General features: G+C 43.4%; 1 protein-coding gene across 1 annotated transcript in view; it reads left to right on the forward strand.

Moving 5' to 3' along the window:
• si:dkey-119f1.1 (Structural maintenance of chromosomes protein 6-like) overlaps positions 1-13,829 on the forward strand; it is an 81,395-nt gene that overhangs the window by 30,752 nt on the left and 36,814 nt on the right. The window contains exons 15-16 of the mRNA XM_056294433.1: positions 2,122-2,236; positions 2,484-2,644. Coding sequence (XP_056150408.1) covers positions 2,122-2,236; positions 2,484-2,644 — 276 coding nt within the window. The remainder of the gene's footprint in view (positions 1-2,121; positions 2,237-2,483; positions 2,645-13,829) is intronic.

Consider the following 13,829-nt stretch of genomic DNA (forward strand, 5'->3'; position numbering starts at 1 on the left):
GAATCGACTCCAAGATCAATCAAACCGAAAAGCTACACACATTAATATAAAAAAAGGAATTTTGGAGGCTAATTTGACAGCCATCTTGAAAAATGGCCGCCATCTTGGATTTTAAAGTGGCCAATCGGACAGATTTGATCAGAAGCCTCTGGAGAAGAAATACACCAAATTTCATGCTTGTATCATAATTTGCACAATTCCACTCAAATTTTGCTTTTATCCGCTCCACTATCTGGAACTCCTGGAGATTTTACCTCACTCTCGGGGCCACAGTCTGCCCCCCCTCGCTGCAACCTGCTGTCTGCTGCCATCCCATAAGCTCACAAAGCCTTGTTTCTGGGTTGCTGTCTCCCTCGGCTGTCTTTGGCTCCTCCATGGGGAATCAGTGTCTTTTCAGCTCCCACTGCGCCTCCTGTGCACTGCTGTATGTATGTTCGAGCTCCTGTATCCCAGTGGATCCGCATATTCGTGTGTGGTGTTTGAAAGCGAATCCCCCTCTCCATTAGGGCTTTCTTTATCCTGTTGTATTCCCTGCACTTCTTGACTATCTCAGTCGCATAATCATGGTCAAAGTAGAGAGACTGTTGCCCGGTTGGATTTTTCCGGTGTGGGAAGATGGCAGCGTGAACTTCTGTTTGCGGCAACCTCACCCAGTTCCGTCCATGCAGTCTTTGTCCACATCTGCGTCTAAGTTGATGTCTTTGTTTGATGGCTGGGAGAGCTTGATCTGCTGCATCCTGTGGGCCCAGGGACCACGGCCCTGCCTGGAGCTGCGGCCGAAGAGGAAACACCGAGGGTGGTCTGAGAGGACGCGGAAGCGGGGCAGGCTAAGCTAACTGCTAGCCCATGCAGACTGGCAGTTCTGATAACATCGAGGGCTGTCTGGCTGCAGCCTCACCTGGCATTGACTGTGTTTTTGGTGTCATTGTGTGGAGTGCCGGGAGATGTGTCTATCTGGCTGGGAGAGCTGGCGGAACCTGGTCTGCTGCGTCCGGTGGGCCCAAGGACCACGGCCCTGCCTGGAGCTGTGCCTGAGGAGGAAACACCGAGGGCAGTCTGACAAGACGCAGAAGCGGGGCAGGCTAAGCTAACTGCTAGCCCATGCAGACTAGCAGTTCGAACAGTCCTCCTGGCATTTGCTTTCTTCTTGGACAGTGGCAAAAATTTTTGTTTTTTTGGATTATGTTGGATGTATGCGTTTTTGTATTTTTTTTTTTTTTAGGTAGGTTGGATGTGTTTTTGTCTTTGTATTACACTGCTGTGGGAAACGGTATTTCATTTCATGTGTGCAGGTGCATGGAATGAAATGACAAATAAATGTTTCTGATTCCGTACTAAGGCAGTCATTATCTTCCTTGAGTTCCGTTTTTAACTCTTTTATCGCCCTAATTATGCCTTTGGGGCCTGTGCTCATTCCCGGACTCCTGGACAACGGCAGCTTCACTACGTTTGTTAGCATGCTCTGTGTCGATGTTGTTAACTTTCACTGCCGGGGCTGAGGCGCGTTTGGCTTGAGTTTTTGGCATGTTTTCCTCTCTTTTGTGGCTTTTGGTGATTTTTCTCTCACTCATCTATCTCTTACGCTGGTAAATATCGAGTTAACAAGTTATTTGGTGGGACATTTGCAATTGATCTGGGAGCGCGCTTTCACTATGCATCTGACTACTCCCATCGGCAGACCGGAAGTCCCAGTCAATTCAATTTACCACAGGTTGACTCCAGTCAAGTTGTAGATTCATCTGAAGAATAATTAAAGCAAACAGGATCCACCTCATCACAATTTGGAGTTCCACAGCAAATGGTCTGAATACATGTAAATGAGAGATTTCAGTTTTTGATTTTTAATAAATTTGCAAAAAAAAATCTAAAAACATGTTCACTTTTATGCATTTTAATCCATTTAAAATTAAATCCACAACACAGTGTGCAAAAAGTGAAGGGGTCTGAATATTTTCTGAAGCTAATGTTTGTCTATATTTTCATGACTTGGCCAAATATTAATTACGTTTAACCTTCTCATAACTATTTATATTCCTGCTTTTTTCCCACTAGTTCATTCACTGAATTTATTGTGCCAAAGTTAAATGGTGGTGGTGTTTTATGTGTTTGTTCATGTGTCAGGGCTGTGAATCACCCTGATTACCCCTCAGTGCTGCAAGCGTTGCATATTGAGGACCCTGTTGTGGCAAACTGCTTGATTGACCAGAGGGGAGTAGAGAGCATTCTGCTCATTAAGGTAACAGCTCCACTGGGAAAGAGTATTTGTTATATAAGTCTTTGTTATCAGAGTCATGAGTTATTTGCCTATGGAGGGCACCATCTGTAAAAATAAACTTGAGATTAAAGGAGTTGCTCTCTAGGATTTTTGCTTGTTAAATACATTAGTCTAGAAGAAGTACTGAATTGACCCAAATGATTTTTTGGGTGCACATTTATGAATCAAACTTTTGGCACTTATGTAATTGTTTATGATGTTTATGTAGAATCGTAAAGAAGCTCGTCAAGTGATGGAGAGCAGAAACCCACCCAAGAACTGTACCCAGGCTTTCTCTCAGGATGGAGACCAGATCTTTTCTAACCGCAGCTATACCGCTGAGCAGTCCAGAGCTAACTTCCTTTCTGGAGATGTTGAGGAGGAGATCAGGTCTGTTTTTGTGTGTGTGTGTGTGTGTGTGTGTATGTATAGTGCAGTGAAAAATTATTTGCCCCCTTCCTGATTTCCTCTATTTTTGCATATCTGTCACACTGAATGGTTTCAGATCTTAATACAAAATGTAATATAAGACGAGGAGAACCAGAGTAAACACAAAATACAGTTTTAAATGAGAATTTCATTTATTGATTGAAGTAAAAAATTTATTCAACACCAACTGACCCTGTTTGAAAAAGAATTTTCCCAGCACTGTATGTTAGGTGTTATGATGCATGAAGAGGTTGTGCATCGCCTCAGTTTTTGTTTTTTCTTTGTTTAAAATTCTGATAGCTGAAACTGTCCTTTTCTCCAATGGACTATGTTTCCAGTAGCTTAGGCTAAAAGGAACATTGGCAATTAATAATGAATTGAAATATTTAACAGTGGCCAGGCTATGCAATAATAATAATAATAATAATAATACATTTTATTTAATGGAGCCTTTCATATAAATTTTATTTGCATAGCCCAATATCACAAATTACAAATTTGCCTCAGGGGGCTTCACAGCAATACAACATCCTGTCCTTAGACCCTTGCATCAGATAAAGAAAAACACCCTAAAAAAATCCTTTTAACAGGGAGAGCAGATGGATAGACGTGCAATGGACGTTGTGTGTTTACAGAATACAACATTAATGAGGATAACAGAATTAAAAGATATATGATGAGGAGGATGCCAAGCTGTGTCCAGATGCCATCGGAACAGCCTAGGACCTGAGCCACGTGAGTACCATCACCATGTAGATCTAGCAAGAGGACAGGGTACACATGCACACAAGGGAGACATGAGAAAAGACTTAGTATATCACACATTGGAGAGAGAGAAGGATACAACATTGAAACAGGATAACAAAATTATATGGCTTTATATATAAAGAATGTGATGAGGAGGATGCCAAGCAGTGCCCAGGTGGCAACCACCTTCACCATGGAAACTTGGGAGGGCAGACTGCACATGCAACCAGAGGAGACTCACATCACACCATTCACATACATAGGAGAAGTGACAGGCGAAAATGTAATTCAGAGAGAGAAAAGACGTGACAGAAAAAAGAACCGTTGCAATAGTCAATGATCTAATCTCATTGTCAGGACAGTGCTTGGTAAATTCATTGAGACAGAAACTGACCCGCCATTCTGTACAGGTCACGAAGTGCTTAATTTAAAGGCATCTAATTGTAGGTTAAGACAAAAGTTTGGATTTAAAGGACTCATCAGACTGATTGTCTGACTGCAGCAGGCAGGTATTTCCACAAGAATGGGGCCCGATAGGAAAAGGTCCTGCCACCAGCTGACTTCTTTTTAACTTTGGGTACACACAGGAGCCCTGTATTTTGAAAATGGATACCATAGTGCTGGAAGATGTTGCCAAGAGGGAGGAGGTAAATAATAAACAAGAGTGGCCCTAACACTGAATCCCTAGGAAACTCCATGATGAACTATGAAGCTTTCTTTTTTCGGATTTTTCCCCCCTTTTCTCCCCAATTGTATCTGGCCAATTACCCCACTCTTCCGGGCCGTCCCAGTCGCTGCTCCACCCCCTCTGCCAATCCGGGGAGGGCTGCATACATGTGGAGTGGCCAGCTGCTTCTTTTCACCTGACAGTGAGGAGTTTCACCAGGGGGATCACGCTGTTCCCCTCCCCCCTGAACAGGCGTCCTGACCGACCAGGACACATACCAACATCCGTCTTCCCACCGGCAGACACAGCCAATTGTCTGTAGGAATGCCCGGCCAAGCCAGAGGTGACATGGGGATTCGAACTGGTAATCCCCGTGTTGATAGGCAATGGCATGGACTGTTACACTACCCGAACGCCCCTAACTATGAAGCTTTCTGACCAGTAATCCTGAATCTGTACAGAATGTGTCCTATCTGTAAGGTAGGAAGCAAACCACTGATACAGTGCCCTCAACTCCAGTGCTAGCCAGACGATCCATGAGGAGCTGATGGGATATAGTATCAAAGGCTGTGGTGAGGTCAAGGAGGATTAGGATAGAGCGAGTAGATCGGAATCAGCTGCACAAAGGAGGTTGTTGGTGATCTTAACCAGTGCTGCTTCTGTGCTATGTTTGGTGTGAAAGCCAGAATAGATTTGTTCAAAGCAGTGTTGTAGTCGAGTCACTAAACCTCGAGTCCGAGTCGAGTCTCGAGTCCCCAGTGTTCGAGTCCAAGTCCAAGTCCGAGTCACCAAAGAAAAGTCGAGTCCGAGTCGAGTCCCCATTACCTGAGTCCGAGTCAAGTCCCTATTACCCTAGTCCGAGTCATCAAGGTTGAGTCTGAGTCGAGTTCCAAGATGGCTCCAGTGATCCACTCGGGCACAGTCAAAGATCTGACATACAAATAAAAAAGGTCTACATTAAACAAAAATGACACAGCTGTCACCATTTCAAAGGGAGTTTAATTACTTTGTAACACGATAGCCAAACAAATGCACACCCACACACTCGCACACATGCACGCGCAAGCATGCGCGCACACACACATTTTTAGAACAGTCTGAATTTCTTTGACATTTTGAACATTGGATGTACTTCAAAACACATTGAAAGCTGTGAATAGCATGATATTAGCAAATGGTGGAAACAGTATACAGAAGTAAGTTCCACAGCATACAATACATTCATAAAAACTAGTCAAAAGACATTGTCTCTCAGGAATAGTTAGGAACAAAAGGCTGGTGGCACTAGTTTTAAGCATACACGTTGCATTTCAAAAACATAAGATCTGACAGCATGGAACTACTCAACCTTGCACGGTGAGGCCTCATCAAAATGCCTCCATGACTAAATACCCTTTCAATGGGCGCACTGGAGGCAGGGATAGAGAATACCTGTGTGGCAATCTGATAGAGGGTAGGGAATTTGGATTTGTTTTGCTGCCAAAACCTGAGGCACGGGACTGAGTCAGAGTCCTGCTCAGCAATCAAGTTGAGGTATGCAGTCAACTGAGCCTGGCCAGATGGCTTCTTCTCGGTGGAGGAGGGAGTCCTCCTATAGTGGGAGAACATTCTCAACTGCTTCTCAGGAGGAGACTCTGAAAGTTCACCTTCCCCTGGTCCTGTTGCTTCCGCTGCATCTGCTGTTGATACCGCTTGCTTGTCACCCTCTGCCTTTATATACTCTGAAATGAGAGGGGGGCATGGGGGACTCATTACAAATATGTTATTGACTAGGCCTACATGACAAATGACACGTCTATGTGCTTTATTGTAACACCTTCAATGATATAAACATCACAACAATCAAATAGTTAATCACTTAACTAACATTAATCAAAACATTTCTCACCTTTGATCTCAGTCTTCAGCACATCTTTGATATCACTGTCCAGCTGCACATCATGTTCTAGCCACTGGAAGCCAAATGCTGGGTCCAACACAGATGCTATGAAGTAGGCATTGGTGAAAAGAAATTTGGTGGGGCCTCTTCCTTCAGCTGGCTCACATCCTGGTATCTTGACTGCACTGAAAACCTCTGCAAACCTTGTTTTCAAGGAGCTCTCCAGAGCTCTCACCAGAGGCCCACAGTATCTGGCTTTTCCTCTTATTTCCTGCAGGTGACAGCGCAGAGTGAGGACACAGGGCACAATCACACTGACGGTGAAAGTAGTCTCACCCTGAGTTAGGTTGGTTGCCTCTAAGAACGGATCAAGAACTTCGATCAGTTCTTTAAGCTCAGCATACTCTCGCGGGGATAAGATAAGGCTTTTGTGCCCCTCTGATTCCAACACACTGGACAGCTTTTGCATGTCTAAATGCACATAAGCCTTCACCTGCTTCAGAGTGGAATTCCATCGTGTGGCATTTGCTGTTGGAATTGTTGCATCACCAAAACACGCTTCAAAGCAGTCTTTAAACGAGGTGCCACTGTGGAGGAGGTTGGCTGCACGGGATAGCTTTGCTAGGGTGCTTGACAGCCCACTGGTGTCTTTCAGACCATCTTTTATGACCAACTGCAGTGAATGTGTGAAGCATGATAGTCTCTGCATCTTACAGTTCTCAGCCAAAGTGTCATTGACTGTCTGTTGATCTTCTGGCATCACGTCTTGCCATATTTCATCATCCTCCTCAAATGTGCTGGGATCATGAGCTTCAGCATCACAAGGATCCTCTAGGGCAGGGGTCGGGAACCTGTTTGACTGGGAGAGCCATAAAAGCCAAATATTTCTAAATATATTTCATTGAGAGCCATATAGTATTTTTAACGTATAATAAATTAAATATGTCTTACTTTTAATGCGACTTCTGGTGCTGCATGGTTTTGCTGATGGCCTTGTAGTCTGGTTCATACGTGGTGAGGTTGAGCTTCATGCAGGCGTTGAGGCTTCCATCAGTTAAACGTGAGCGTAGGTTGGTCTTAATGTTCCTCATATGCGAGAAAGACTGTTCACATGCATATGTAGAGCCAAACATGGTCAATACGGCAATACTCACACGCTGCATTGTGTGGTATGTCACAGGAAGCTCGTTCCAAGTTTTAAGAATCAGCTGGTCTTCAGGTTGAAGATTTTTAATTTCTGTCCACTTGTGTTCCCTCGCCAGCTCTGCTCGCTGTCGCGCAAGACTTTCCAACTCTCCATTAAGTGACTTGAACTTACTCATCCACATGTCTGATGCCTTCAGGTCAGCAACTTCCAGCTCAAAGTCTCCGATAGAGACCCCGGGGATGCATGTCAGGTCGATTTTGTCCACTGCACACTCATGTGGATGAGTGATGAACTTGAAAAGACCAGTGCGCGCACGAAATTCTCCAAAACGTGCTTTGAATGACTGCAGGAGATTGAACGTAAAGCCAGCTAGCTGCTGGAGATCCAGATGTTGAGTGGAGTCACTTGCTAAGCATGCATCTCTAAATTGTTGCAGTCTTTCAAAGTGCAGAAGACGACCTGTTTCAATGTCCCTGAGAAAGACTTCCAGCTTGCTTTCAAATGCAAACACTGCTTGTTGAAGGGATGAGATTGTATTTCCAATACCTTGCATTTTCACATTGAGCTGGTTCAGATGGCCAGTTATGTCCACGAGATAGTGAAACTGCAGGAGCCAGTCAGTGTTGTCTAGCTCAGGATGCTTGACGCCTTTCATTTCAAGAAAAGTCCGGATTTCACTCAGGCAAGCTGCAAAACGGCTGAGCACCTTCCCCCTTGACAACCAACGCACGTTGCTGTGTAAAAGCAGACCGGGATAATGATTCCCAACTTCTTCTAACAGAGCTTTAAACTGGCGATCATTTAAAGCTCGGGCAACAATAAAGTTGACCACTCGAATGATCAGAGACATCACCTCGCCAAGCTCCTGGCCACACGTCTGAGCGCAAAGCGCCTCCTGGTGCAGGATGCAATGAAAACTTAGGATGGCTCTCTTTTCATGTTCACGGAGAAGCGCTACAAATCCTTTGTTCTTCCCCAACATACAGGGTGCACCATCAGTACAGACAGAAATAAGTTTATCCATCGGTAGTTTTTTTTCTTTAGCAAACTCCATGAAAGACATGAATAAATCCTCTCCTCTTGTTGTCCCTTTCATTGGCAAAACAGCCAAGCTTTCCTCACGCAGTGTGTCACCTGCAGCATACCTGGCAATGATACTGCACTGAGATAGATGGCTAACGTCTGTTGACTCATCTAACGCGAGAGAAAAGTATGTCCCGGCGTTTATGTCCTTAATTTGTGTTTCCTCGACTTGATTTACCATCATGATGCTACGATCGTGCACAGTTCTTGCTGACAGGGGCATGTCTTTTATTCGTTTGATTATCTTGTCTTTATTTGGGAAGTCATCAAACAGTTCATTGGCCACATCAAGCATGAATGTTTTGGCATACTCGCCATCTGTGAATGACTTTCCATTCCTTACTATTGCCAAAGCCCCCGCAAAGCTAGCGGAATTCCCGTCACCTTGCTTGGTCCACACACGTGGTTGCTGCTGACTCGTCTGCACTCTCCGCTGTAGCTCCTCGCATGCCCTTTTCCTGCTGTCCCCCGCTGGATATTTCGATGCAAATGAAGCATGGTGCGTATCGAAGTGCCGCTTTATATTTGACCGTTTCATCGATGCAATTTTATCATTGCATATTAGACATACCGCAGATCCTGCTCTCTCCACAAATGCAAATTCCTCTGTCCACGCAGCCTGGAATGCACGGTAATCATCGTCTTTTTTTCTTTTCGCCATCTTTTCCGTTACAAGGGTTGAAGCGGATAAACTAGTTGGCTATCTGATAAAATTGATTTCTTCACCTTTACAATGACCCGGACATGCTCGCGAGCCATTGGTTCCCGACCCGACCCACGGGTGACCCGTGACCCGTGAAATTTATCTTCAAAACTAATTTCTGTTTACTTTAAAATGACACAGTATTATTAAGAAATATCACAAGTATTGTAAAATCAGTTCCAAACTGATTTTTTTGAAAAAAAAATAATTTTCAACTCAAAATTGTCTGGGAGCCATATGCCGTCACCGGAAGAGCCATATATGGCTCGCGAGCCATAGGTTCCCGACCGCTGTTCTAGGGGAAAGCTGGCCTGGAAAGCTTTTCTCATGTTGGATGCATTGTCAGTTATGACAAAGTTGATCTTGTCCTTAATCAGGTATTCTTCAGCACAGCATTCAAACATCATTGCAATCTTCTCTCCTGAGTGTTTCCCATGCACTCTTTTGCAGGAAAGAAGATATGACTGAAGGCTGAGTTCCTGTTTTTCTTATCCATTGCCACTGTGTGTGCTGTCACTCCAAGGAATGACTGCATCTTTCGATCACTCCAAATGTCTGTGGTAACAGCAACACTCGATGCTTCTGCCAGCTGGTTCTTTATCTGTTCTTTCTTGACTTCCACCATTCCTGGAATGGTCACAGAGGAAATTGTGGATCTTGCTATGGGCCGGTACTGAGGGTCCAGGACATGCAGGAAGTGCTTGAAGTCCTCATTGTCAACGATGGAGAGTGGCAAGCAGCACTTAATGATTAGATCTTTTACAAGGGCATCACTTATAGCCCTCTGACGTGGATGTTTGAGGTCGTACATCCTTTGCTGTCCATCATTTAAAAATGATGTGATAGTCTTCTGACCTGGAGCAGCTGGCATCACATCTGAAGCAGTGGAGGCACGGTATTCTTGGAACCTAGGGGAAGATAGGATACACACTTTAGCTTGCTGATGCCAAACTGTTTCAAGTAATCTTTCTCACAGCAAAAAATGTGTAACGTTATAGCTATAACAATATGCAATAACAATACAAATGTTACACATTATACACATAGTTGTTTGAACCATAACCAGTTAAGTTACATATTTAGTTATCTATATAACTAACATTACCATATTAGTAGATTAACTAATGTAAGCTAGCTGGATAAATGAAAAGTATGAGAAAAGATACATAATTTATGAGACTAACAGGACAGGGATTAATTAGCAAAACCCAGTCATTTAATTATTGATTTAAGTATGTTACATGCTACCTAGCTGAGCTTTAACTCTCTATCCTTCGTGAGTCTGTATGTTTATTCTGTATGGGTCAGGGAGGGTGTGATTTTGTTAGAAGATAGAGCCAGTTCATAGTACTGTTCAAAAGCTACGTCGTGCGAGTCTATTTTTAGAATTTGGCACACCCAATGCTGCATATATGCAAAGAAAAATATTCCCATATTTACAGTAGCCTATGCGGTGTCACAAATCACGATACGGTTCGGTAGTTTTCGGTACATCGGGGGGGGGGGGGGATGCCACATCCGTCAAATCTTGTACCGTCTCCAGCTCTCAAGAAAACCAGTGGCGGCATCCACATTAGCTTTCTTCAATTAGTCCATTTAGCGAGTACTAGCCTACAATTATTTTTATTTGCATTGTAAAGTTGTGCACATTTTATCACCATTATTTGTGGATGCATATAGGCTAGACTTCTTCCTTCTCCGCACTTGGAGAATATTCATGGCGGAGATCTGCAATGTGCGGATTTGTTATTGCTAGTTAAGATTAATGCTAACACGGTAGTTCAGAGTGGTGTGTTTTTTCCGTTAAGTGTATGCTACTTGGTAATTAGCTAAATGATAAATAAGAAAAATCAGTTTTAATCTCCCTATAACACGAAGACGCTGCGTGTTACTTACCAACTCATCATTAGTGAGATGGATGGCACGCTCGTACCGAAAGCGAACCGTACTGTGACTTTTCTGTGCAATGCTGCATTAGCATTCTAACAGTAACGTTACTTAACTTACCTATACAATCTCACTTGGTTCTAGTGATATGATATACCCACCACACGACCTGACCAAACATCTTGGACCAGTGGTTGAGTTACTTCAGAGGCTATTGTTACCGTAGCTAGATAGCTAGCTAGCTAACGTTAACTGATCACCAACCATATCATCAACTGACTGCATATCACTTACTTTTCTGGGTGCATCCTTGACAGATGTCTGTTGAAGTTTGAGGTTGTCCCGGTCTTCTCCTCAATAGTTCGTTTACATATCGAACATCTAGCAGTGATCTTGCTGGAATTTGTTGTAAAATCTGTGTAAGCAAAGCGCACAATTCGGGGCGTCTCTTTAGGCATCTTCGCGCTACTGAACATGACGGTATGCACGCCATGTGAATCCGCATGTAGGTGGAACACACGTGCCTGCCCTTACACGAAATTGAATAATGTTACAGTATTAATATAGCTATCAATATATTTTAATAGGGCCTATTATTAAAAAAAATCTAACAAAAACAGCCTTTATCAATTAAAAAGTCAGAGTCCGGGTCTCCAACTTCCGAGTCCGAATGCAGTAAATTCGCGAGTCCGAGTACAAGTCCGAGTCATCAGTGCTCAAGTCCAAGGCGAGTCACGAGTCATGAAAATCAGGACTCGAGTCGGACTCGAGTCCGAGTCCTGGACTCGAGTACTACAACACTGGTTCAAAGAGACTATTGTTATCAAGGTAGATCTGGAGTTGAGATGCAGCTACCCTCTCAGGGATTTTGAACATGAATGGTAAATAGGAAATAGTCCGGTAGTTGTTTTGGTCATGAGAGTCTAAACCAGGTTTTTTCAGACTTGTTGTGATAAGGCAACCTTCAGTTAAGGGCAAACTGTACCAGTGGATAGAGAGTAGTTGATAATGGAGGTTATCAGGGAGATGATGGAGGGCAGGCAAGCTTTAACTAGGGTTGTGGGAATTGGATCCAGGTGATATGTGGAGGTGCTAGACTTAGTAATTTGTTTTTCTGTTGGAAGACTGAAGTCACATAGGACCGTGGATGGGGACAGTTTCATGGCGCTTGCTGATGGTAAGTCAGTCTGCATGATGTTAGCTGCTCATGAATGGTTCTAATTTTGAAGTTGAAAAACTTCAAAAAGCAGAGCATTGTTCTTTAGAAACATTGATGTTCATATTGATTTTGGGGGGGTTGAGTAATCTTTTCACTGTGGAGAAGAGTTCTAGTATTCCCTTCAGCTGTTCTGATAATATTTGCGTAATAGGATATTTTAGCTGTTGAAAGAGCATTTTTATAGTGGAGTATTGGATCAGAATACATTTTATTATGAACAGCAATTAGTCTTGGTGCAAAGTCTCACCAGGTGCCAACCTAAAGCCTTGAGCTGACGTAGTTCATTTGTGTACCAAGGAGCAGTATGGGCAAATGAGACAACCTGTGTTTCCAGAGGGGCTAAAGTATTAAGTGCAGAAGATAAAATATAATTGTAGTAGTCCATTAGATCTGGGAGTGGGAAGATGGGACCAGGAATGGAGTTCAAGGTAATTAAACTGCTGAGATCTGCTGGATTAACATGTCTAATGTTGTGGTATGACAGTGGTTCTCAAATGTTTTCTGTCATGGCCCCCTTTGGAGGAAGAACATTTTTCATGCCCCCCGCCCCAACAAAATGATGATAAAGTGGGCCAAGTTTAACTTTATTTAAATAACACCAAGATCATGAACATTCCTTTCACTTTTCTTTCAGTAAGTTCTGTTGTGCAAATAACGCAAGTTCCACTTCAACTTTATCAAACCTTTTTGTGACATTTGTCACTAGATTGCTCCATCAGTCTTTGCTTTTTCAAAAACAGAAAAAATAAAATTTAGAAATCACTTTGCTAGAACAATAACAATACAGTTCAATCTGTGCAAAAAAAGAACAAATGCAGATATTTGGGAAAAACGATGAGCAAGTCAATTTGTGAGAACTCAAGTCTTATCACTGCATGAGTGGCTGCAATGAGCCTGTTTTGCACTGCACCTCTTTTCAAAATGGGATCAGGCTTGATACTGTCACTCTCAAGTCATGCTCAATGTTGAGCTTAGATCTGTACTTTGGTATTAAGTGAGGCAAAAGCAGAAAAGCCCGTCTCACAGAGATAGGATGTGGCGAAGGGAAGCAGAATGCCCACAGCCCTCTGTCCTATGAGTGGATACTCCCTCTCCACACCAAGCCAGAATTCACTCAGTTTCTGAGCTGTAAAGCTCGACCTCAGGGTGGAGTCAGATGTCATCTCGATGAACTGGTCCTCTTCAGCAGAGCTGAAATGAGCAGGTGCTGCTGCATTGAATGGATCTGTCACCCAGTCATACTGAGCGCTGTTGTTTGGGAAGTATTTTTGAAAGAATCATCTCAGGGAAGAGATGTGCTCCTTAAGACATGAAATCACGGTGGTGGCTCCAGAATCACTGGTTTCAACAAATTCACTCAGATTCTCAAAGAAGTCAGTATTTCCTTGATCAAGTTGCCTGCCCCACATCTCAAGCTTTCGAGTGAATCCATTGATCTTGTCTGCCAGGTGAGGAAGGTGCTTGTCTCTGCTTTTGAAGCTGAAGATTTAATTCATTCAGCTTTCCAAATATATCGCTGAGATAGGCCAGTTTGATCAGAAATTGTTCATCACTAAACTTGCTTGCAACTTCATGCATATGCTCCTCCTATAGAAACACCCGAATTTCCTCTCTGAGCTCAAAGACTCGCAACAACATTTTACCTCGTGAGAGCCACCTAGCCTCACTGTGAAACAGCACAACTGAATGTTCAGCGCCCATGTCCTCACAAAGTGCAGAGAACAGCCACACTCTCAGGGGTCTTGTTTTGATGAAATTGACCATGCTAACAACATTGGTCAAAACCACGTTTAGGTCAGGGCTAATCTGTCTTG

This window comes from Lampris incognitus, chromosome 15 (genome assembly GCF_029633865.1).
Source record: "Lampris incognitus isolate fLamInc1 chromosome 15, fLamInc1.hap2, whole genome shotgun sequence".
Classification (NCBI taxonomy): Eukaryota; Metazoa; Chordata; class Actinopteri; order Lampriformes; family Lampridae; genus Lampris; species Lampris incognitus.